This window comes from Dermacentor variabilis, chromosome 2 (genome assembly GCF_050947875.1).
Source record: "Dermacentor variabilis isolate Ectoservices chromosome 2, ASM5094787v1, whole genome shotgun sequence".
Lineage (NCBI taxonomy): Eukaryota > Metazoa > Arthropoda > Arachnida > Ixodida > Ixodidae > Dermacentor > Dermacentor variabilis.
Window position 1 is genome coordinate 47628079 of NC_134569.1, and position 26852 is coordinate 47654930.

Sequence of the window (26852 nt, forward strand, 5' to 3'; positions counted from 1 at the left end):
TTAAGAGTCATGAATCCATAAAGATGAGCACTGGCGCCGGTACCAGTCAAATTGCGTCAGTAAAATGTGACCACGAACATGATTTTGCGCTTTTTAATAGTTAGTGATAAAGGCATACACTGCAAATGAAATGTTTGATGGCGGTTTCTTGCATTCCGCAATTGGTTAATTAGATCAACTGCATCACTTATCCACTTACCTGGGGCAAAATCGAAACTAAAACTCTTATGCCTGCCCCAGTAGTGCCATCGCTATCGCCAACCAAAACAACGCAGAAGTAAAGATGGAAGGACGGCGAACAGGCGGCTGAGTGTCACATGCACCGATTTCTTGCTTAACTCTCTGCTTTAATTGACTGAAGGGCTTTCGAGATGCCGGGTTCCATAGAGATCCCCCTACGTGACACCGATGAGGTGAGCTCGTTTCCATCCGTAGCTTTCCTTGCGGTCCCGGCTGCTCGGCCGCACCAACCTCGCTGCCCATTTCCGTGTCATGGTAGTAAGCTTGACCGCTACTTACGTGTTACAGGTGATCGAGCTTGATATCGATCAACTACCGGAAGGAGAAGAGGTCCTCGGCATTCTTCGCCAAGAGCAGGCTCAATTGCATCTATGGGTCAACCTTGCGGTAGGTGCCAGCTATCAGCGGTTTTCGTGTTCCACGGCTCACGCAAGCGTGCCACGCGAAGGATGTATGCGGAGCAAGCGTTTTGATCGCCGCTTCCCGATGTGCAGTTTAGAAAAAAGGAAAATCCCATTGCCTTACTGCTGGTTCTCATGCGGCTGTGAATCTCGTCGATGAATCTGTAACTGAAATAACGTCTGAAGGAATAAAAACAAATATTTATAGCGTTAAATAAAGAAGTATCGGAAGCTGTGGAGGTTGAGCGCTGTTTACACACTGTAGAGCGTTCGGTAATACACTTCACTTACCTCAGGAATGTGTTCTGCACGGCTGCACCACATCACGATCTTGACAGTAATTGCACAGCCCGCTAACATGCGTCTTTGCTTAAAACAAATCGCCACCTTACTGTCGTTTCGCACTTTGTCAGTTCAAGGAAAAATCTCGAGTTTTTGTGCAACACCGTACGCTTTAATTTACTTTTACGCATCTACCGCATCGCATAGCAGCCATGCATCACGTGTTCACACTGTGGAATCTGGTGTTGCAGCGTCCTCTGGCCATTGACATAAACTTCTGGCACCTCTTGCACTCTCCCACAGCTGGAGTACTACCGGCAGGGCAAGGTGGATGACTTTGTGCGGCTATTGGAGGCCGGCCGCACAGAGGCCCGGCTTGATTACCGGGACTTTGAGCAGGACCAGATGACGTGCCTGGATACACTGGCTGCTTATTACGTGCAGAAGGCCAGTAAGGAGAAAAACAAGGACCGCAAGCATGAACTCTTCACCAAGGCCACCCTGCTCTACACCACTGCTGACAAGATTATCATGTACACTCAGGTAAGCAAAGTAGCAGTGGTGGCTAAGGCATTTTTCTGCTGTCCCCAGTCTTCTAAGGTTGCCATTGCATGAACCGCCAAATAACTCTAAAGGTATGAGTTACAGGTTCCAAACAGCGATTTCCAAGGTAATGGGACGTCATGTGCACGGCTTCAAGCTACAAATTGAGCTAGTGACAGTCGTATACTTTCAAGAATTGGCTCTGTGCTGCAATGAATTTACCTGCCAGGTGCGAAACAACGTACCAGCTTTGCTCTCCCTTAGTTTTGCTTAGATGTAACCTCCCGTTTCAGACTCTGTCCTCCCCCCCCCCCTCTTTCCATAGATTGCTGTAGTAATACAATTTTGTCTGTGATTACTGATCTAGGTTATGTGAGCAAGAACCTTGAGTACAGATAACGTATTTGTCCAAGTAGCACCATGAAACATTTTTCAATCTGTAATATTTGTTGACGGTAGCACATCACCGTGTTCTCTATAGCTGATCACATTAAACATGTGATCTGTAACCATGTCTTGGTAGAGCAACAGCAGCATCATTGCGCCTTGCCCCCTAAAAAACACATCTTATTATCTTTTTGCCCTGCATTACTTATTCCTGTAAACAAGTACAACAGGTATCGCAATCTAACTAGGTGTGAAGAGAGCTTCAGTCACATGTCAGGGCAGAAGCTGCTCCATATCACTTTAGTACTTGTAATTGGCAAAAAAAAAAAAAAACCCCTAAAATTGTAATCTTCAATATTTCTCATTGTGCAAGCTAAATTCATTCACTACCGAAATTTTCTTTTTCTTCCTGATGTTTTCGAAGTCTGTTTTGGAAAAATATAGACTTTTTTGTGTTCTTGAAAATGAAATGTTAATTTGCTGCTTACAGCACTGAATTCCCAGCATCCCTGTTATAATACTGCTTGAGTGTTTTTCTGAATAATATTTTACGTCACACTCACAGAGCAAAGTTTTACTTCTTATCAACTTGTGCTTCTTATTTGTGTGTTCCTCACATCCCATTCTCTTTAGAATCATCTGCTCGGAAGAGCCTACTTCTGTCTCCTGGAAGGTGACAAAATGGACCAGGCTGATGCTCAGTTCAACTTTGTGCTTAATCAGGTTAGCAACCTTGTGTCTTACCTCTTTTCATGATATGCTGCCTCTGGTTTAATAAACGGAAAACCGGCAGTCTCATTATATATTCTTCTAATGTTTTCTTGCTAGTCGCCCAACAACATTCCTTCACTACTGGGCAAAGCCTGCATTGCATTCAACAAGAAGGACTACAGAGGTGCCTTGGCCTTCTACAAGAAAGCTCTTCGCACCAACCCAAACTGTCCAGCTGAGGTAGGTGCAATCAGACATAGCTGCTGCAGTTCTGCATGCGTGCATGTTGCTGTTTCTCTGAGACTGCTGCCTGTGCCTGAGCTCAAAGGTGCACAGCATAACATGGCATGAATGAGCTGAGAGAGAGAGAGAGAGAGAGAGAGAGAGAGAGAGAGAGAGAGAGAGAGAGAGAGCATTTTTATGCACCAAGTCAGGCACATTATAGCTCCAGTGTAGCCCTGATATGGGACACCAAGGCATTGTGGATGGTTACAGGAGGAGGCAGAACAGGGAGTGTGCCAGATTTGGGGCAATACGGTGTGAAGGCAGTGAGGTGTTCTCGACAGGGATACTATGAGGGACACTAGTGAGTGGGGTCAGTACATTGCTTCTGAACCAGTGATTCACCATTACTAGCACTTCTAGCTTTTCTTTTGCTGTTTCGGATTATGACAGCTGATAGCAATTTTATAGCCTTTCATTTCAGCTATAGTCTTCTCATCTGATATGACTTTCAACCCTCTTTCCTCATATTTAGTTCCTGCTTAGTCAGTGACCTGACTGGTCTCGTACCAACTTCAGCCCTGCAACTGCACTGTACTACATGTCGTCTTTTACCTGAGATCAGAAAAATTTCAATATGCCGACATCAAGATTACTATTATTGCTGTATATCAATTATGGAAAGCATACTAAATAGCATCACCCTGTTCTATTTAATATCATCTAGTAATGGCGTGACAGAGGTTGTGAACCAGCGAGGTGCATCAATTCATCGACAAGCTGAATATGTTGCAGGCCACCAATGCTTTGAGAGAATGTCTTGTGCCTACATGCGGCTGATTCTGTTCTTTGCCAGTGTTGTGCTCTACTTCTAAAATGGAAGCTTTACATACACAGTTATGCACTGCCCTGGAGTTTGATAGTATTTGTTTTCAGGTACTGTAAGCACTCAAGTTGGCCCAGTTGTACTCACAGTTTTCTACTGTGCAGCACTATTAGAGAGTTTTAGAATAGGGGCCCCAAACGTTTTGGGGCCCCAAAGAAATAGCGTCGAAGCTACTGCGCATGCGCAAGACGCAAACTGCCTTTGGGTTTTGCGTTGGGAACGCTATTTCACCGATTTAGCGGGAGCCCAAATAGCGGCCCCAAAAGTTTTGCATCGGCGAACGTGGCGGCACCCATCGAAGCGACGGCTCTAACCTAGCACCAAACTGGGTTCGATTCGCGGTAACGCGTGAAGTTCGCAAGCTAGAAGTGACTGCGGTTATCGCTTTCTGTCAACTAGCGTGTGTTATGAAGATTGACTCATTAGACGCCGCTGATTTTGAATTCGATTGTGGATTTTATGGCTCGTAGGCCTAACACGGCTAAGCTTGGCTGGTGAAGGCTAGTAAAGTTTTGTTTGCTCAAAACTAAGCGCAGCTAATTGTTTGTTGCTTACAGAATAGCCTCTAAATTGTAATTAAATGCAGATACACACAAGTCAAAATTATTATTCCTATCATAAAATGGTATATTTTATTTAATTATTTCTAATAGCTTTTCTTTGACGCCGTAGTGGCGCTGTCAGCGCAAGACGCTATCCGCAAACGTAAAACCCTATTCTAAAACTCTTCACTCCTACGTGTCCCAACGCTAACACCCGCAAAGCTCTTTGGGGCCCCAAACTATTGGGGCCCCTATTCTAAAACTCCCTATTGTTCACATCGCCTGAGAATCATGCCATCTTCAAGCTTGCTTGAGAAATGCCACTTAAGATGCCGCAAAACCATTTTATTTGGGGATGCTGCAGGCCACCACGAGGTCCACACAGCCCTTCCGACCAGCCTCGGATTTAAAGAGGGCCTCCCGTTGGTTTTGCCATCCACGAATTGAAGTTTCCCACCCTCTCGGCCATCAAAATTGCTTGTCTCTCGAAGTGGGCGTCATACCGAATGTGCTATGTTGACATAATGTCATCAATAAACGCAATCAAAACGTGAAAGGCCACAGGATGCTGCAGCACCGTAACCGTAACACCAGTCGCAAGCACAGAAAAATGGTGTTTATTCCAGCAAAAACCTAGTTTTTATTTCTATCAACTTGTTTATAGGCTGGATCAAAACGTACAGGTTGCTAACATAACACTAAGAACCGCAAAATTTGGGATATTTCTTTTAAAAGGGTCAATTTTTCCTTTATTCAAATGTAACGCGAGGTTTGAGTTCAAGCAACAAAAATCATGAAGAAGATAACATTGCAATCCAGTAAATACGATATGTTGCATTGAAAAAGACAAGTCCACTTGTTGAATTGTTGGCTCCCACTTTTACCTTGTTCTCATTTTGCTCATCGTTTTAATTGACTGTGGATGTGTACTGAAGGGCCACAAATTTGTGCTGTTTAGAGGCCAAGGTTTCGCAAACTTTGTTTGGTCACATGGAAGGTACAAAAGAAAAAAACAGTATAGTTCCCTGTTTATGAGAAGGACGAACCTATAATCATTACGCTTATTTTCGCTAAAATCCTGCAATAGCTTTAGTGCCCTATTCTTCCAGGCTTTGTCGATGACTGCGATTTGTGGCAGCCCGTTGTTTTGCAGTTTATAGTGAACATTCCTTGGGAGCAAAACTATGAGGTGCCCCTCTCGTATATTGAAAGTCTGCATAGTTTCTCAGAGGCTGCAAAGGTTCAAAACGTGGGCTTTATGTTTTGAGGGTTTGATTCCTCAGTGTATGTACAATGTCTGTTACGATGTAGGTACGGCTGGGCATGGGCCACTGCCTTTACCGTCTGGGCAAGCAAGAGAAAGCTCGTGCAGCCTTTGAACGGGCGCTGGTCCTCGACCCACAGTGCGTTGGTGCCCTGTCAGGGCTGGCTGTGCTACAGCTGAACCAGAAGGGTACCGAGGCGACTCGCGCAGGCGTCCAGATGCTGTCGCGCGCTTACGCCGTGGACCCATCCTGCCCTGTCGTGCTGAACCAACTCGCAAACCACTTCTTCTTCAAGAAAGACTATGGGAAAGTGCAGCACCTGGCACTACATGCCTTCCACAACACCGAAAATGAGGCCATGCGTGCCGAAAGCTGCTACCAGCTGGCCCGCTCCTTTCACGTCCAAGAGGACTACGACCAGGCTTTCCAGTATTACTACCAGGTACTGCTGCTCACTGTGTTACTGGCTTTAGGCCCTTGGCCAGATGCTCAATCGAGTTTCAAGGCCATCCAGGCATTACTGAACTTTTTAAAAACTATGGGCCTGGATTGCAGACTTTGAGCATGCCAAATTGCTTGCCATGTGTTCTACATCTTTCTTCTATCGTCATCGTCACCCATCATGCACCTCTTTCTTCCCTCTTTCTTTCCCTCTTCCCTTTCCCCCAATGCCGACTAGCTGGCTAGAGGAATATACCTCAGGCCGACGTCTCAGCATTTCGTGTCATTAAACTTGTCACTCTCTCTCTCTACTGGCTTCAGAACTGTTTACAGCAATTCACTTGTTAGAAACAACACATCTACCCATTATTGTTGACAGAGCTGACACCGGTTGGCTACTTTCTCACATGTTACAGATACGCTGTTCATTCAATGCCTGTTCAGTGCTATCTACATTTATTGTTCCATATCACTGACTTTCACTGAGTGCCTATGACACTTGTTGCAGTGAAGTTAGATTAACCCAGGGTCTATTTGTTTCCCTTTGAATTTAGAAAATTGGATATTGACTGCCAATTTGCTCATTTTTGTCCCCTGGACATTTTGCATTGTCTCCAGAAAGTAGACAACACTACTTCTGCTTGGCCAGTAGGGTGGCCAGTAGTAGGGACTCCAGTAGGGTAGGGTCATCAGTGAATATGCAAGCCGACATTCATAACCAGGCACTCTTGGCATGCACTTGACTGAAATATGGGGTTATGTCTGCCAAGCTTGTCCTCGTTGCAGGAGTCCCTGAAGAAGCATTACTGGATAGTACTGACCACAGTGGCTGGGAAGATGTGTTGCTTTGTGGACTAAGAGAAGAGCTTTGAGTTGAGGTTCGTTTGTAAATGCTAGGGCAAATACTACGTACTTACTGTTACTGCCTCAATGTGGTAATGGTAATGCTGTCATTAACTAGTGTCAGCACGTAGGCCCTACTATCAGTATAAATCTGCCTTTGCCACTTTTATTGCTGATCATAATGTATTTATGACAGCGGTGCCATTTGACTGTGCAATGTCTTTCTGTGCTAACAGGCTACCCAGTTTGCACCATCGTCCTTTGTGCTGCCGCATTTTGGCCTTGGCCAAATGTACATCTTCCGTGGGGACGTTGACAACGCAGCACAGTGCTTTGAAAAAGTACTCAAAGCACAGCCAGGCAACTATGAGACTATGAAGATCCTTGGATCGTTGTATGCCAATTCGTCAAGCCAGTCTAAGCGAGACCAGGCAAAGACACACCTCAAAAAGGCAAGTCCTTTGATCTGTGCAGTCTGGTGGCAGTGTTGAGATGTCTGGCAGTTTTAGCCTGTACAGCTGCTGTGAATGTTTTCTTGAGTATACATACCTTTTAATTATATAAAAGTCAATGGTTGTGTGGTGAATCAGATGTCTTAAAGACACTAAGCAATTGTGTAACCTCATGTTTTGTAGCTGCCGGCCAAATAGTGCCCCTGTATTGTTTCTTGGAGTCTCTCTATAAAGCATCTTAGGTGTTGCTGGGTTCAGTGTTACATAGTTCGTTTACAGAAAGGGCTCCAAAATCTCGGTTCGCAGGCATACATTTGCGCACCTCTGCCATCGTAACACAGCTAGCACAACTAGAACTCTCTTTTTACCAGTGTGCTGTGTGACTGGTGGACCAAACCTGTGTTCGAGGAAGCTCTAGTGGTAGAATTTTTTTTGTTAGTTTCATGAGGATCTAGATCTATGCTTGAGCAGCTCAGAGCTACATGAGCACCCCTTTCCCCCACGTGTTGGTGGTGTGGTGAACATGCATGGCGTATGCCTATGAGTAGGCATTGGATAGTGTAAAAAGTTAAGGAACAGAAAAGCTGGAAGTAGCAGTTGTCCTGAGGCCTTCATTTCTACTGATTGACTTACAGGCACTTTATAATGTAAAGAAAAGCATTTGTAGCTTCGGGTATCTTAAATTTCATTGCACACTTTGTGGGCACTGTTATTATACCTGCATGTTTGTCAACCTTCAATTTGTTTATTGTATCTGGGTGTTTATTCAGAGAGCATGTACATCAACCCTCAACATGTGAAGCCTTGGTTTGAAGGGCAGAATACTAATTGTCGAGATGAAGTCACTCTGTTATAAATATGTAGATAGTTCTCCTTTACTCTGTCCTTTCTGCTATCCTCTCTCCCTGGTCTTTTTACTCACCTTCCCCCTCCCTTTCCACTTCTGACCGCTGTTCAGGCGTCAGCTGACTGCACTAGACAGTTACTGTAGTCAGTAGTAACTTCCTTCTCTTCCTTTTCCTTTATTTATCTATCTATTTATATTAATAAACAGCCTATTACTATAGCATAGGGAAACACAAAGGATGACCAACCTACCCAATTATCAGCTTTGCTACCAGGTATTCTTAACTTATTGAAAGCTTGTTTTCTTTCTTTGTGGAAGCCAGCATGTTTGAAAAACCTTATTTTAAGCAGTGCATTTGCGTGTGGCGCATCTTGTGGCATTCAGGTGACAGATCAGTTTCCCGAGGATGTGGAGGCCTGGATAGAATTGGCTCAGATCTTGGAGCAGAGTGATGTCCAGGGGGCGCTGTCAGCATATGGAACAGCAACCCGCCTGCTCCAGGATAAGGTGAGGCGCTCTCCTTTCTTCTCTTGTCCAAAGCACAAAGCCCTTCTTTATAAAGTTAATTTGACATAATTTAGCCGTGACTTCAGGATGTAAATTAACATTTCTTGTGCTAACAAACCTCCGTAACAGATCAAGTTACTAATATGGTTTGTTTAATACTTGTTCTGGTTCTAGCTCTAGCTCATGAAGCAGTTCCTGCTTCACAACAACCGGAAGTGTGTGAAATATCTAATAAACAGTGTACTTCTCTAGAGAAGCGCACTCGTTAATACAAAATTTGCACCTTTGAATAAATTTCAGCTAATCAGTGTTGTGGTTTCACCTATTGCAGATTTGGCTGTAAAATGTGTACTTGCACACTTCCTGTAGGGCAGGTGTTCAGTGCTTAAGGTTGCTGCTTGCAGATGCCATTATTAGCACCGTAATGTCATGCATACTTCTCCAAGCAAAGGCATTTGGCTTGTACTGCTGCTGCTGAAGATAGGAGGGTTTGAGCTAGAAGCACAGAGAAATAAGCTGATTTGACAGTGGGAAGCAGAGGCTCAACAGCATTGATAATAAATGTGGAAAAGGTAGGAAAAATTAGTGCAACCAAGCTTAGCCATAAGTAATGGCACTGTCCAAAAGACTTGTTGGCCACAGTTCCATTCAATTTCTTGCAAATGCTATAATGCTACTGCATAGACACTTAGCATGAGAAAGAAGACTAAAATATTCTAGGGGGGAACTGCAGTCTAACAGTGTTAACACAAGATAGACAGCAATGTAATAGTTGTAGCACTTGTAGTGTGCGGCTTCATTTAGTTTTGTTCATGTATGTGTGCTGATCCAAAGGGTCAGACAGTGTTGTGTTGCTGCCGCACTCTTGACGTGTTCTGCTGCTCATTTGAAGTGTATTGCCGTGGCACTGGTGTGCTTCCTTCAAAATGCAGGTGAAAGCAGATGTGCCTCCAGAGATTCTAAACAATGTGGGTGCACTGCACTTTCGGATGGGTAACCTGAAGGAAGCACGACGTTTTTATGAGGCTTCCCTGGAGCGCAGTCGCACGGAGGCCAACAACGACGAGCACTATTACAGCTCCATCTCGGTGACCACTACATACAACCTAGCTCGACTGTATGAAGCCCTCAGTCTCTTTGACAGGGCTGAGCAGGCGTACAAGAACATTCTTCGGGAGCATCCTAACTATGTTGACTGTGAGTGGAGGTGCCTTTTGCAGACTTTCTTGATTGTTTCTTGTATACTATCTACAGCTGGGCAGTGCATATCTGTCTTAGATCAAATCGTCAATGCCAGCAGATGAAGGAATCTATCTAACCTAACCTACCCTACCCTAACCACTTTATTTAAGACATGTTTGAAGGTAATCTTTGCTTCTAGCACTGAAATTACCTGTAGATCACTTTCAGTAAGATTTTTCACTAAAGGTATGGTCATATTTGTCTCAATTGCATAACTGTAGTGAATAACTTGGTGAATTTATGGTTGACTTGCTCTGCTGTGTCAAACTCCTGCTTGTGGTAGGTTGTTTGTTATAGCAAAATACTGGCTGATAATACCTTCATCACCTTTTTACTAAGATTTACTTCATATTTACTGCAGCATTTGTTGCATTGTTATGCATGTTTTCAAGAATAAATAGGTTAACGCTTTCTTACAAGTGGTAATATGCTAATGCGACTATTTACAAGACATTATGTGTACTGTTTTCTGCTCAGGTTATCTTCGCCTCGGCTGCATGGCGAGAGACCGAGGACAAATCTATGAAGCTTCTGATTGGTTCAAGGAAGCTCTTCAAGTGAACCAGGTGAGAAGTTAGAACTCCCAGATGTTGCAAAATCTTAGTACACCAACTGCCTAAAATACAATTTTAGCTTGTACATTTTTTCCCCCCATGTTTGTCACCATCATAGGCAGCTATGATGTTCAGCTAACCAAAGGTCATAAGTTCGATTCCCGGTTGTGATGGCAGCATTTCGATGGGTGCGAAATGCAAAAGCATTTTAACGCGACAGCGTTAAGGGCACCGTGTTGCAGAAGATCGATCCGGCATCGGCGTCCTGTGTTGGACATCGCTTCGGCAAAAAGAATTTCAAACCAAATTCCGAACCACGCATACTCAACCACTCTTCTACCACAAAAGTTGCTCATACTTGGTCTTTCATTCTTTACAAAGTTATTCCTCAGAATTTTGAGAATGACAGCCCACAAACAAATGTAAAAAAAGAAAACGAAACCACCGACAACACATATTTTTTGTTATCTCTTCTCAGACTGAAATATTAGAAGTGCGAAACAATAACAGGAGATCGACCCACGCAAGTGGCCGCATTTCTACCAGAAAGTTTGCCTTCGTCCATAGCATTCACCGCCAGTGTTTCCTGGTTAAAGTTACGGTTACATAAGCTGCAGTTGCCGGGAAATGTGAAAAGCAGTCGAGGGTCTTTGAATGCTATCGCGTTCCACTCTTAAAGGCGAAGCTTAAGTGTCCTCCAAATTTTTGTACTTGGATTTAGGCTCATTGTAAGGAACCCTGCACAGTTAAAATTAATCTGGAGCCCTTCCCTATGGCATCCTTCTTACCCATTATGGAGTTTCAGGAAGTTAATCGCACCTTTTTTTTTTACCTGGTGCACTTAACCAGTTAACAGGTTTCCCCTTGCTGATCATATTCAGTCAAACCTCATTAATACGTAGTCGGCCGGGAACGTCGTTTAGGTACGCACTAAACGATGTACGAATTAACCGCCAGTGCCAGTTTAGAAGCTGCTTACCGGCCGGAAAAGAACTTTGTCACGATGCACTTAAAGGGACACTAAAAGCAAATACAAACTAAAGCTAAACTGATAGATTAGTGCTCGAGGATCTCTAAGGCTTCAATGTTATCGCGAACAGAGCCTTAATACTAACAGAGAAATTGAGGTAAATGCCGGACATGATTAAAGAGACTCCCTCGGGACATTCAAGCACTTGCCCGATGACGAAAGCACTCCTCAGTTAAATTCTGCACTCAGCTATTCGTTGCACTAGTACTCAGCTATTCATTGCAAAAAACATCCTCGTATTGTATTATAATATCAAATAAAATGCTACTTGTCCAGTTCCATTTCACGTTTAGAAAAAAGAACTAATTGAAATTACTGTTGAGAATGGCGCGGGCGGTCGAAGGGTCTCGTTCTCACTTGACTCTGCGCCGCCCGCGCTTTTGCGTTTCAGTACATTCCTGATCGCATAGTGCTGCAGTGGTTTTGTTGGCTTGCAAAACTTGCACAAACTGCAAGTAGCAGGGAATTCAACTTCCATGTCATGTCACGGGATGCCTGAACAGTCTACGCTACTTGACCAAAAAGCAGCTGCAGCGGCGAATCCGCAGCTCTCTCTTGGCTCGGTGCTGCCATCTGTCGGGCGCCGTTTTACTCACCGATGGCAGCAAAGGGCTGTGATGGCGTATGCAACGTCACCACTCCCGGGGTTGTGTGGCAGGAGATTTAAATTTCGGAAAAGGTATTCAGACCCTTCAGGTACAATTTTCTCATAAACTAAGTCTTTTGTTGGCACGAAACAAGCATTGCAAGGCTTCTGGAAAGGTATTTAAACAGTCCATGTCAGCTTAGTATTTGCCTTTAGTGTCCCTTTAAATGCACGCACTCAGACAGGCTTTATTTGTGGTTAGGCAGCAAAAAATCGGCAATCTCCACTTGCCACCATCCATGGCGGCCTTGCCATGACATCTTCGAACTTGGTAAGGCCGCGAGCGAGTTTGTCCATGAGGCCATGCTTCTGTGTGAAAACTCGCATGACACTCAAAGCATGTGCTGTGTCAGATAATGAAGGGCCGTCGTCGACTTCTACATCATCGTTGTCGTCATCACTTTCGTTTGAAGATAGGCGAGGTGCGACGGTGGAAACAATGACGCTATCCGAGAACTCTGCGGATGTAACAACGTCAACTTCTCGATAACAGAAACACGACACACCGCAGCAAAGACCGTTGAACACCATGACAAAACCACGACTGCAAACACACTGGCGGAATAAAGAAAACAAATTTACGCAGGAGCTTCTCAGGGAGTTGTCTAAGTATGCGTAGGCATTGCGCCATTTGCTCATTTCCACGCAGCCCGTGTCATTATCAATGTTATGAAACTTGATCTGGCCAGTACAAACAAACGACAGCACTGTGGCAACACAAACTGGTGCGCACAGTGGCGCAAGGTGCATTGATAATGCAAGCAAAGTACGGCAGGTCGCGGCGCCCGGTGCACTGATGATGTTCCAATCATTATAAGCCATTATCGCTCATTAGCACCTTATCCATCCGCATTGCACTATTATGAACCGCGATCAAACGTACACCATCGGTGCCTGCGTATACGGCATGGCTGCGTGGACTGTATCTTGAAAACAATATGCGATGCCGACTGCTAATAGCTCCACGCGTTGCGTTTTTGCCGCTGAATGCTGAGGAGAGAGGCGCAGGCCCACATCTTGAAAGCGATCTCTGAAAGGGGCAGGGCTGGGGCAGTGCTTGTGCCGAGAGCTTCGTGAGCTCTGTGTTCTCGCCGCCTCGTTTGCGTTGAAGCGACAGGCAGCGTGAAGGTACAGTCGCTCGCTGCTGTGGGTTTTATCTTGAAAGCGGTCGTCTTACGGGACGGATGGACATTTTTCTCTTTGGGTAGGCATAGAAATGCCTATGCATTTTAAAAACATGTGCTTCTGCACGGTTACTACTTGAGTTGGATTGGATTGAGTTCAACGGCGACAGCGAGTTCACACTTCTACCAGCAGCTTTTTCGCGTTACCGGAAGTGAATCTTGAAGGCCATGCTTAGCTGTATGCGCAGAATCTACGTCATGGTGGCCATTTTTAAACTTCACTATCGCTGGCAGCTGTCGTTTGGTTGTTGCAACTCGAGAATCGAACGTCTGCACTCATGAGACTTTGCCAATTTTGTGCCTGTGCATGTAGAAGAAGAAAGAAAATAGTACGCGCTAACCGTTTGGTGGGCACTGAGCGACTACAGCTTAAGTGGTAAATGGAGGCTAGGGGGGGGGGGGGAATGTTCGTGACTACGTTTAAACCGCAATTACACATTAAGCGGGTACATATTAACGAGGCTTGACTGTATTCGATGTCCTATGCAGGAGCACCCTGACTCATGGTCCCTGATTGGGAACCTCCACCTGGCCAAGCAGGAGTGGGGTCCTGGTCAGAAGAAGTTTGAGCGTATTCTCAAGGGTGCGCAAGGGGATGCCTACTCCCTTGTAGCACTGGGCAATGTGTGGCTGCAGACACTGCACCAGCCTATTCGTGACCGGGACAAAGAGCGCCGGCACCAGGACCGGGCACTTGCCATGTACAAGCAGGTGCTGCGACTTGACCCGCGCAACATCTGGGCCGCCAACGGCGTGGGTGAGTGTGCCCGCCCTCCTCCTGGCTAATGGTGGCAAGTTTTTGTGGATGTGGACAAACACTTCGCCCATGCTCAAGTGGTCTCTTTAAAGCAAAGCCTTTTTTGGCTCTTCCTCTTGCTTTGTGTGGACAGTTGTTTGTGCCTAGTAGACAGGGCTGATCCCAGAGACAGTGTCATCAAAGGTGGTGACTTAGTGGGTAGGTCCTGATACCCACACACAATGGATGTTGTCGCAAGGGTTTTAATGTTGTGTTTAATGTCTGCTGATCTGAACAATGCCACAGCCCTTACGCGCCTTTTCGAAATAGCCAGTAAGTGTCCCCAATGGCATATCTCAGCAGGTCTAACAGGAAGCTATCACTTGATCATCCATCGATAGTTACTGCCAAGTTTTTTCTTTATGGTACTTTCTTCTTGTTCTTTGACAGGTGCTGTACTCGCCCACAAAGGCTACATCTCGGAGTCACGTGACATTTTTGCACAAGTGCGCGAGGCCACTGCGGACTTTTGTGATGTGTGGCTCAACATCGCACACATTTATGTTGAACAGAAGCAGTACGTTGCTGCAATCCAGATGGTATGCACAAGCGCTTACATTGACAATTTTCCATTTGCCTTTCATTTTATGAATTCCCAGCCTAGGTTACTGCACTTTGTGATTACTAAGCACCTGTCATACAGGAAATAAGGGTGAAAACTCTTGTACAGCAAGTAGATTATTAATGCATGCCATCATGAGGGGCTATTAGTATTAGTACATACTTCGTCTTATTGCGCAAGCTTTGACTATGTCCTATGCTGATATGACTTTCTTTGTGAATGTTTTGCTGTCAGATCTCTCTTCAATTTATTGTTTTCTTGTAAGTTACTGGAACTGTCTCCTTCTGTAAAGTTCTATGCTTGAACTGCAAAGAGCTTTTCCTTTAGGGAGGCTGTTTGTTAGCCGGCTGGGTATCTGTGAGCACCATGTTGAAATTTTGTTGCTAGAACTTACTCTTTGTGTAGTTTGCAGCAGACGGCACCACCTCAGTTTGCCAGCTTTCTTTAATCCATCTAAATAAAAAGATGCAGTCGAACCTCGTTACATTGAAGTCGCATCCGACATGATAATATCTTCGTTATACCCAATCTTCATTATACTAAGTTTATAGTATATTTGTTACAGGCTGATATCAGCCAGAAAAATGTTTATGTTTATTTTGTTATCTCTAATATAATTGAAACCTGTGATCACGAAATCCCGCGAATACGAAATTCTTGCGACAATGAAATATTTTCGTATTCCCGGCGAATGCCCACAGGATTCAATGCATTTTGTTCCTCTTGAAAACGAAATGTCGCTGTGCTACAATCCCGCCTCAGCGAAATTTGCCGGAACATAACCAGAAAATTTGGAGCCTGCTAGACTTGCTGGCGCAAGTCTAGCAGGCTCCAAAATGTGCTCAAATGTGATTGCTTTGCACTAAAATTGCGTAAAATACTACCACATTACACTTGCATGGAAGCCGCCACGTTTGTTTACAAACATAACCAAGCGCTGGAAACATGTCATGGCCACCATCTTGTTTGTTGATCACCCGTTTGAAGCAGCAGCATTTTGCTACTGACCTGTGACGAGGGTTTGTGCACACCTAGTGCAGTGCATAATGTGCGCCTTGGCAAGAAAAATGCTGCAAAAACATGGAATTCCACTTCCATGTGGAATTAGAACTGACGTGGAATTGTTTATGGCAATTGAGATGGCGGTCGCAGCATGGAGTGCTACGCATCGGGCCGTGATTGAACGATCGTCTGGGAATACGCATTCCTTGCTTCAAGAACGCTGGTTTTGGTGCCACCCGACAGGTGTCCTGTGTGTATTTGGCGCCAGACGTAGATTTGCACGAAGGGGCTGTAATCTCGATCGACTGCCTTTGTTTATATGAGATACGATCACTTTTGTGCTTAGCACCGGTCATGTCAGTGCCTATGGGCGACAGCGTGTGCTGGAGAAATGCTGCTGCATGCGCATACGCTGTTGCTCTGCATCCGGTGCCGAGTTATGCAAAATCTCGCAAAAGTGATCGTACCTCTGAAAGCAATTGACCGAGAATACTGCTTCACGGCAGTGCTGCAACTGCTGATTGACGCATGCGGCACACACTGTACAGTCGGCAATGTGGTTCTGTATCGCCGCAAAATTGCCAGAGTAGGCTAACAGAATTTTGACTAAAGTTTCATTCTGCAACGCATTACCTATCTGTGCTGGTTCATTTCGCAACAACTAAATTTTCGCGAAAGCAAATTTTTTCACCTTCCCCAACGATTTCGTTATTGCGAGGTTCAACTGTAGTTTATACTGAAGTTTGACTACTTATATTGTGTCGACAATTTTGTAAGTGACCTTCAATCAATTGTAATTGCAAATGATCAACCTTTGCAGCTTTAACTAGACTCCTCACGCAAAAGAGAAACCAGACTCTTTTTTTTTGTCTGTGCTTTGCCCTTGCTTACAGTACGAGAACTGCCTGCGTAAGTTCTACCGCCACCACCACGTAGACATCCTGGTGTACCTGGCTCGAGCATTGTTTCGCTGCAACCGACTACGCGAGTGCAAGCGTGTCCTACTCAGGGCACGACGTGTGGCACCCCAGGACACCCTGCTGCTCTACAACATTGCCCTGGTGCTGCAGAAGCTGGCTGCTCAGTGCTTGCGCGATGATAAGTCCTCCCTGGCCATTGTGCTTTCAGCCGTCCACGAACTCGGCCTGGCGCACAGGTATGTGCAGTTGTGAATGCAGCTGGTATTCCCAGGCACGTAATAAAGTGATAGCCTTCTTCAGCTGCTTCCAAGATTTTTTATGGTTGGCTGACTGCAGTCTAACATGGCGGGGGTAAGAACAGTGATAAAAACGAAAGTAAAGAATAGAGAGGGAAGTGCATGTGAAAGGGAGGCACATGATTGATTGGCATGGATGATGGTGTCGTGCACATAATAGTAGGACAGAGATGTGAAGTGCGTGCGTCAAGCCGCATCCTGTCCACATGAATGAGACAGCATGAGGAAGCCAACAGGGTAACCAGAGAACTATTGCTGACTTGATGATTATCTTCAATGATTATGCTGGAATGTTCTAACTGGAGCTCTTGCTGTATCTGCCTTTGCCTAGGTACTTTCAGTACCTCAGTGTCCATGGGGATCGAATGAAATATGACCTTGCCCAGGCTGCTGCCGAGTCCAGGTGAGAACACTTGTCAGTTACTGGTATAAGTGTGGGTGCCGCTAACCGTCAAGAAGTCCTTACTTACATGTACCATATTTTCACAAACATAACACAGCCACAAGCGTAATGCAGCAGGGAAAAATAGGGATCTAAGGATGCTGCACAGTCTGCTACAGGGACACATGACTGTATGGTGCCTTTTTCACATGTGCCGAGACCCGTGTGGGCTGCGTATTGTGGTGACAGATTTTCTGTCGTGTTGGTCTGAAATGCTCTAAGTGTTTCCTTAGTGAGGATGTTTCACTAGGAGCCAGATGCGTATGTGCAATGGGTATTTCAAATCTGACATAGGTCCAGCTTACGTATGATCAGACATCAGATTGTTTGATCAGATCGCATGAATGAGTTTGCTCTATTTTAATATTTTGGCTCTTTGGTCTAGGTCTTTCTCCATGGAATATGTGTAGGGAAGTTTAATTTAGGCATTGTGTCATTGTGTCCACTACACGCTTTCTTTGTGCATGCAGGCAGTGCCAGGACTTGCTGAGTCAGGCACAGTACCATGTGGCGCGAGCTCGTCGCATGGATGAGGAAGAGAGGGAGATCCGCCGCAAGCAGGAAGAGGAACGCGAGGCCCTCCGGCGCAAGATTTCTGAGGAGCAGAGGCTTCTCGAGGAACAGAAGCTAGAGCAGGAGAGGGCCATGATCATGAAGCGGCAGGAGTTTGTCGAGAAGAGCAAGAGCAAGATGCAGTTTGTCGACACAGGTGACGACAAGCCATCCAAGAAATCGAAGGTATGTCCATTCCTTAGATATCAGCATTGCCATGTAGGCAATAACTGATGGGGTGTGTTAGTAGGTTGTGCCATTATATAAGGGTGCGTGAAAAGCAATTTTCAAGATTGAATGCACAATACTTTTCGAATAGTTTTGGAATTGTGTGCAGCTGTTTTTGCATACTAAAACTACCTTCACATACTAGCATATTCATGTTAGCAAGTTTCTGCCATTACTGGGCACATTATGAAGTGCTGTTTCATAAAAACACAAATGGAGCATTAGGAGCAAATAAGTTAATTCATTTACTCGAGACTCTTTGGTGTGTGCATAATGGCAGTTTAGCCACGAAAGCCTAAATCTCTGAGCAATGTAGATATATCATGCTCCACTACATACCGTAAGTCTTGTTTTATGTCTACTGTGGCTGTTAGGATTAAATTGGTTGCACTTTTGCTCTGAATTTATGCTTGATGACACGTATTTGCCGATTTTACATATTTGAAAAATATTGGTACTTATGAATTGACTGAATCGAATAGAGCTACATTTGATTTGTTATTCAAAATGTTTTAACACAGTTGCCGACCGATAGATCATACACTGACATTCTGGACATGCTCGGTAATTCCGACAGCTTCGTGGCACGCTAGTCTTAAAGCGCCCCTCACCAGGCCCCATAGCAAATTTTGGCTATAGGCTGGAAGTTGTTACGTGTCCTCTAGGGAGTGTTCTGTTGTAAAAAGTTTTCAAATCGGTTCATTAATAGCCGAGATCGAAATATTTCAGTGCCGTGAACCCATGATTTCAGGAGGCGAGTTCCACTGCCAAGCCAGACACTCTCGCCACTTGCCAGTCTAGCCTTTGCAAGCGAAATTCCTTCCCTGCATTCTCCCAAATCAGACCTTGAGGATCTCATGATGCATAAGCCACGAGCCCCGCCTTCATTTTTTTTTCTCCTCGCTTTATTGTAGCACGGTGCACTTCTGCCGACGCTGTCACGCACAAGCGGTTGTGATTGTCTTGTTTTGTGCAGCGCACGACTTTGCGCACTGTGAACGAGGACACCTGACTAGTGGTATAAGTCAGTGCTACATGAATACTGAGGCAGACACAAGCGGATCACAGAGCATCATCTCGTGCTGGAACACGGTAGAAAATGACATAGTTTCAGTGTCTGCGTGTGCGACTGCATGACTGCACGACGTCAATCCGTCTATTCAAGCAACATATTACACAAATAACGGACTTTGCCTTGAATAATTATCGAAGTCACGTGTCACCACGAGCGATGTCACTGCACAAACACGTCTACCTGGGTGCACTAGCATGTATACATCATCATCCGGCTTGGAGCGGAGCGGCTGCGAGGAGAAAGGAAAATGGTCTTCAGTTTGAAATTTCAGATCTTCCCGCTGCGCGTAGTGATATAATACTTTGCAGACACTATCATTATTGTGCATGATCTGCGCTTGTCAGCTCAAAATGGTTAGACCTGATGAGGTGCCCGGCCCTTTAATGTGTAAGGATGACCGATATTTCGGACAGCGTTCACATGTGGATCTGACTCGAGCCTTTGTAGTCTTTGCACCGGTGTACAGAGACAGCACAAAACTGGCAGAAATACAGGTGGACTTGTTTGCACGTAAGCGGAAGTGCGTGCAATAGTGAACCAACCGCTTCTCCCTTGCACAGGGCTCTTAAACCGTAAATAAAATAATAATTTTTTTGGATACATTTGCTTTTTCGCACATTCGATAGTTCAGACTTATTTGCGTTCCCTGTGGACTAAGAATTATCCGTCGTCGACTATATTTGAACATTAAAAAAAAATTGAATAGTCAAAAGCTGTGGGCTGTGAAGGGCCGTACAGTGGGTGGATGCATCTTAGTCAATTTTGACCAACTCTGTTTTTAACCTCTTTTGCAAACATAAATTTGCCTAAGTGCAAGAATGTTTTGCATTCTTCTACCATCGGAATGTGGCCACCATGGCTAGGAATCCAACCTGTAAGCTTGATGGAAGCAGTGAAGTGGTGAAATGTGGTCATTTCATGCGATAAGCTTCCTGTGAATGAAGGTGGCAGCTTCAAACAGGTTGATGCAACTGAGCATAAAAAATTTGCATTGTCTGGCAAATGCAAAGTTCAGGTCACAAGACAAATCGCAGAAGGCTATGTGCTTGCAAGAGAGAGAGAGAAAGAAAGAAGGCATTTGTGTTTGTCCACAAACCTCGTAAATGTTGAAAAAGTGCAGAGTGCTCCTAAAAGTAATTGAGGCAACATGCTGTGAGAGGATATAACATATCTGTGGTATGTACTCGGCAGTAATTGAAGGACATTACCCGAGCTGAGGCATTAGGTTCTTATTGGTGCATTTGTCCCTCCAGTTTCTCCTCCCAGCCAGATGGCCTTTGTCAAACTTTATTTTTCAAGCAGCAGGTTGTCTATTGTATGACAGTGTGCAAAGGCTTCTTGTTTTTCTATTGTGGTGCGATGAGTGATGCTGACAGCGGCATCTAGCAACATAGTCTACTTTGACCAGAATGACGCACGTGCGTTTTAAGGTTGACTAACTTGTTGGCTGACATGTTATGCTTTCGCGAATGGTGACCGTGTTCTGGTGGGGCCATCTTGCAGGGACGTAAAACACAGGACTATGTCAGTGACAGCAGTGATGAAGGAGGTGAGGTTGAAAATGGCGAGGTCAAGGAGAAGAAGAAGCGCAAGAAGCATCCTGCTGGCTCTGACGGGGAAGACAAGCCTGCTCGCAAAAAGAAGAAGAAGGAGTGAGTATCTTCATGCCTATTTCCCCTAAAAGTATTTGCCAGACCGTAGTTTGAATAAACAAATAACAGGAATCTGGTTGTACCAATTGAAGCCATATTCTAACGTAAACAGTCAGGGTACTTAACAGTGCAGCTACTGTTACCACTTAGCACTAATGGTCTGTAGCCATATGCACAGTTATCTGCATATATCACAAATGTGAAACTGCCATTCAAGAAGGTTAAAAATGTTTGGAGATGCTACTCTTTAAAAACAGCACCCTACTGTGCTACTGTTTATAGCTATCCACATTACCAATTGCAAAACTTTTGAATTGAAATTAGCTGTTTTTCTTGGCACCTGTCCCTTTTGCATTCAAATGTTGAGACTCCAAAATATTGTTATTACACTCACTTCTTCCTCATTTTTTGATGCTCTACAGTATAATTGGGTATGGGAGCTTTTCAACTCAGCCAGCCGTAGTAGTTATGAATATTTTAGTACCTGGTGGGCTCTCTAAAATTAGAATTTCCTAGCAGATGGGTTTATTCCAATCTTGGGAGAAAGGATCACCCTCAAGCCACAGATTTTATGCATAAATGCTTGCATAGCATGAGGTAAAATGGCTGCTGGTGTACTGTAGGAAAGGTCCTTGCTAAGAAGTACGAAATGGTTGTTAATAGGAGCACCCTGTACATACGGCCGTTTTAGCTGCAATTTGCAATAGAGGTACTGCTTCACCGTGGATTTAGTTTAATGGCAAGTTTGTAGGTTTTACTTGCCTATTTCACCCACAATAAATCCAAAATGTGATGAAGCCACCAAAGAAATGTTTGTTTTGTTGCAACAGAATGGTGACTTGACAGTCACCACTACAACAAAGGTCATGTTTCTCCGTATTTTTTGCCATGTTTTACCATAGTGGCAATACAGTAGAGCCTTGTTGATACGTTCCCATTACGTACGTTTTCTCAGCGCCAATGTTCGCAATTGAAAACATAAAAATTGCCCAATAAAGCTAAGCTCAATTTTTACCGGTTCATACATTCACGGAAAACACTATTTTTCGGCACCAATGTTCAGTACGTCACCAAACTGCGATCGTATGATACGTTTTCTGGGCACTAGATCCCTATGTAAACAAGGAAATGCGCGAAGAGCGCTCGATTGAGAACAGTATATAGCTGCCTGTCGTGGTTGCTTCACTGCAATGCTCGCCCACCCGTCTCGCGTGAAAATGCTGGTGCGCACTCAGTTTCTCATTTCGGTACCAGCAAATCTTCTCTGAGGTCATTGCACACGGCATTCACCTCTATCATTTCTAAACCTATTGTGATAAGCATCTTCGCCTATCTGTTTTATAGCGCATGGTGCGTAGTGCCATTCGTAGCGTACTGCAGGCTTTTAGCAGGCGATAATCGAAGCACACCGCCATTCCCTGCTGCAGGTGGCATGATGTGGGCATTACATTTCACTTGGGTAGCATCTGGCGTCGCCCACGAGCTCGATTTCGTTTTGGCTTCCCGTTACCCTCTTAAAACAACACATAATAGGAAAACAACAAACCGCATCTCGAGCCACCAGAGCACCACCAGCTCGACGCGCATTGGCATCCGGTCTCGTGCCGCCGCAGTGATTCGCGCGAGTCTTCACATTACGTAGATGTAAACGATAGTTGAGTTTGTCAATTTTTTTAGTTAGTTCGGATCATACATTTTTCCGGTTAGTACGTTTTTTTCACAGTTGTTTCCAAAACGCATGAACGAGGTTCTACTTTGTATGGCACCACTATGCTGCAGTGAAATCAAAATTCTGTTTAGTGCCATTACCCACATGATGTGCACTTCAAATTTATTGCAGACAAAACAGGCAAGTAGTCCCCACAAATGTGGTAATAAACTAAATGTACTGCAAAATGTTAGCTCTGTGTGAAATTAGCGTGAACAGGCCAGCTGTTTAACAGGAACAATGATGTACATGACAGGTCAAGGGGAATGGAAAGAGTGGTGGTGGTGTGAAGCTTCACAAGCACCAACATTTAGTTTGTCGCAGTGATCCTAGTTGATGGTAACTGTGCAAGCGTTCATCCACGCAGGCGCATGAGTCGCAGAGATGGTGGGGAGAAGGAGAACCGTGGCCGCAAGGGAGGCAAGGCAAGCAAGAAGACCTCCGCATCTGTGGTCAAGGATTCGGGCATGTCAGCAAAGCAGCGACTGCGCATCGTCTCCAAGGAAACCATTTCCTCCAGTGAGGATTCGGACTCTGATAAAGGTGGCAAATCTAGGTGAGGATCTTTTACTGGGCTGCACGTATACAGCATGGACCGCTCATAACTAAGTAACTGGAGCCTCAAATTTCTGCTCTACACACAGTACTGTGCTATAACCAAAACAACATTTTTCAAAGGCTGTGCACGTGCGAAACACGTAGACCAAGCAGTCGCATGTGTCTGGGAGTACGACAAGGATGTGCCTTCAGTGTTAACGAGGTGGTTTTTCTGCCTTCCAAGTGCTGTACAGCCACTGCGAAGCATTTTGTTGACTCTGCACCAAAGCGCAACTTTGGCTGCCAACTCCTGACGAGACGGCACCGGTCAGGCCTAGCAGAAGGGGAGGGGGGGCATGCCGTCGCGGGAAGCTTACCCTTGATATCTGTTCGTACCCATAGATGAATATGCGGTGGTATGGGATCGTGTGCACAAGCCAAACTGACGGTAGCATGCATGAAGTGGGGTTCACGGGTAATCAGCCGCCAACTACTGGAAACATGCATACCAAAAGTATTTATGCATGCGCACTGGTTGGAATGGTGAAAGCTCGCATGTGTACATTGTTCCGAACTGATGAACACACTTTGAACTGACAGCATCATGGAGTCGAGATTGCATGCACGATATCTGCACTTCGTGAAGCAGCATGTTACGGCAGGCGGACGTGAAACGCATTTGCATCCTGCCCGATGATTCAGACATTCTTGAGACCCTGCCCGTGTCCGAAAATGTCAGTCAACAACTGTATTTACTTTCCGTCCAAACTGAAGAGGCAAAGATTTATAATGCGCACATGGTCGATGCGCATTGTGCGCCGCAGACAAGCTGTTGGAGCGAAAGGCTTCTCCGTCGCTTAAGCAATGCCTGTGTACCTGCTTGAAGAGCACGTTGCTGCCGCTTTTTTTTGTTGGTGTTGTCTGCTGTTCCTCGTTTGTTTGCTCGCTCTGCATATCCTCTGCCACATTGCCCTTGTCGCTCACCACTCAGCCGGTGCACCTCACTGAGAAGTGCGCCTGCTGCGCTGCCTCACTTGTCTACGGGATTTTCCGGCAACCGAATTTTAACCGGTATTTTGTCTTGCGCGGCTTCACTGTAAGCAGTATGCACATATATTGAGTTGTATGGGAAGATAAATGGGAGTCAGGGAAAACTGCATTATATCCAGTCCTGCACTATATGTGGTCAAGTTATAAGTGGTCTGAACTGTACTACTACCTAATCCTATTTTGTTTAAGTTTCAACTGCTTTTGTTCCTTCGTTTTTTGTCAAGTGGCTGTTGACTCGTTTGCACTTGATAATACTTAAAAATGTGTCAACTGAGCCATCATCTGTGTTGTGTGAAATGTTTGTCTCGTACTTGTCGGACAAGTGTGCATATTTAGGTCTATCTATGTTGCAGTCTTTTGATGCCCTGGATTCTCATCATAAGTTGAAGCATAATAGAGTGCACTCACAGTCATCAACAGCATCAGTGTCATCAACATTTGTTATGGTGCAATCAGGTATGCATAGGTTGGACTGTGCTTCCTTCTGCTGTGCAGTGACAGTGAGGATGGTGGCTCCAAAAGCAAGAAGCGCAAACGCATCTCATCTGGCAGTGAGGCTGGAGACTCTGATGTTGGCAAAGGGAAGAAGCGCCAGATTGTCTCGTCGGATTCAGAGAACGAGAAGGAGGAACCTTCAAACAAAGGGTGAGAGAACTTGGCTTGCTTTTTTAAGGAAAAGTAAGGAACATATCCAGAGCTGCATCGCTTTGGTGTCAACCAGCATACTCGAGAATCATACAGTAAAACGTCACACACACGACTGTTTAGTTGAGTTACCGGTCATCCGTGCTGTTGTAAACAATAGCAAGAAGCAGATGCAGACATAGAAAAAGATATGTAGTACACATACACAGTGCTACATGCGGCTGCTTTGTTTGGGGCATTGTTACTGTTTTGTGGCCACAGGCATAGTGAACTGGACATTGCATGAATGACAGGTTAAGGTAACCGTAAAATATTGCGTACAAAAACTGTTTGAAGTTTATGTACATCATTTTTTTCTATCCTTGCAGGTCTCCTGCAAGCAGTCCAAGGCGTTCAAGGTCCAGGTCAGCATCTGGATCCCGGTCTGGGTCCAATAAGTCACGATCTGCTTCAAGATCGAAGTCACGTTCTCGATCTCGTTCACGGTCAAAGTCTGGATCTCCGGCCAACTCCCGGTCTCGTTCTCGTTCAAAGTCGCGTTCCAGGTCCAAATCGGGCTCACGGTCCAAATCAGGTTCAAGGTCCAAGTCCCGGTCAAGGTCTAGGTCAGCTTCGAGGTCACGCTCACAGTCCAAATCTGCATCTAGGTCTCGTTCTGGTTCAAGGTCTCGATCAGGCTCAAGATCAAAATCAGGTTCCCGGTCAAGATCAGGATCCAGGTCAAAATCGGGGTCCCCAGCTCGCTCAGCATCCAAGTCACCATCACGTTCACGTTCCAGGTCAAAGTCTGGATCAAGATCGCGGTCCAGGTCAAAGTCTGGTTCAAGGTCACCGTCAAGATCACGTTCCAGGTCACGTTCGAAATCTGGTTCCAGATCTCGGTCTGGTTCGCGTTCACAATCTGGAAGCCCTGCTGGGTCAAAGCAGGGCAGTCCACCTGGCTCCCCTGCTCAGTCCGGCTCAGAAAGTGAGTGAGCAGTCTGGCAAAAGAAAAGACCGGCTGGCATCTGGCTTCTGTTTTATTTTATTTTCACCACTGGAAATCATGTCTGTCACATCGTCAGCAGTCTCAGTGATAATAAAATATTGTCAGTTGGATTTGCTATATTTTTGTGTATTATTTTTCTTCTCACAGGAACGCATAAGAAGTTGTTTGTTTACAGGAAAGCATTACATTATTCTCAAGTTACACATTTTCACAAGAGCAAAACATGGAGGTCCATGTTTTATGTTGTCCATGGCCATGTTTTGCATTGGCACACGAGAATATCTCAGCTTGAAAATGTTCTTTTTTAAAACAACATGTCAAAGAAATTAAATTCTGTAGTTTTACATGTTGAAATCACGATCTGATTATATTGCTGTGGCAACTTGGTCACATTCAAGTAGCGTGACCATCGTCCTTCATATTGGGCACTATGTGCGCCGTACCGTGGTGTAGTTCAGTGACAACAGGCAGCGATCACCGTGGCACGAGTAGCCGGTTGGGCTCGGCTCCCATCCGACTATTATCAACCGCAAATGGGACGTAATCTTTTTGTTAATGCACCTGTTTACTGGAATTATTTCGTCATTGCACTGGAACCGTGTTGGAAGATCTTTGTAACTGTGGTTATCAGTGGCCTCACCTCGACAGGTCGTTTCCTAGTGTGGGCGAGGTGAATGACTCCCAGGCGATCTTGGAGATATGTGTGGGCTGGGCGATAGGTGGCGCATGGGCAATGGTGACCCTGGTTGATGTTGGCGAGGAGTAACGGAGCTTTGACGTGTTGGCAAGTATTCTTCAATCTCTATTGGTCGTTCACCATTTCGGGGGCATGGTGCACTTAAGGGAAAACCCCTTAACCCGCTTCTCCGCAGTGAAAACACAGAGTCCTGTGCTAGTGGTCACGCCAGACGTCACTTTTCCGGGGCCTTTGCCTCACAAAACAAGGTGCACTGTGTGCTGGAGGCAGATAGGCAGCCATTGGTCCCAGCAGACGAGGTGCGCTGTGTGCTGTCGGCGGGTAGGGAATGGTCGTCTCAATTGCTGCACTACTGTGCACCGCGGGTTGCCTGAGCACATCGACGTACGTTAGGATGTGCTGCATTGGCTGTGGCTCACGCTCTGGAGCCTGTATGACATGCCTCAGTTCGTCCCGGAAAACGTCGATGATAGATAA

At 45.3% G+C, this 26852-nt stretch overlaps 1 protein-coding gene across 1 annotated transcript; it reads left to right on the plus strand.

Annotated features, from left to right (window-relative positions):
- Nucleotides 1-273: 273 nt before the first annotated feature.
- Ctr9 (RNA polymerase-associated protein Ctr9) lies at nucleotides 274-25788 on the plus strand. The gene is made up of 19 exons (XM_075680400.1): nucleotides 274-413; nucleotides 529-627; nucleotides 1227-1466; nucleotides 2487-2576; nucleotides 2682-2804; nucleotides 5526-5921; nucleotides 7000-7215; nucleotides 8447-8569; nucleotides 9502-9766; nucleotides 10289-10377; nucleotides 13715-13982; nucleotides 14412-14560; nucleotides 16479-16741; nucleotides 17133-17204; nucleotides 17714-17981; nucleotides 20602-20750; nucleotides 22826-23014; nucleotides 24541-24690; nucleotides 25059-25788. The coding sequence occupies exons 1-19, from the start codon at nucleotides 372-374 to the stop codon at nucleotides 25663-25665; spliced, it is 3798 nt and encodes a 1265-aa protein (XP_075536515.1). The 5' UTR covers nucleotides 274-371; the 3' UTR covers nucleotides 25666-25788.
- The last annotated feature ends 1064 nt before the right edge of the window (nucleotides 25789-26852 follow it).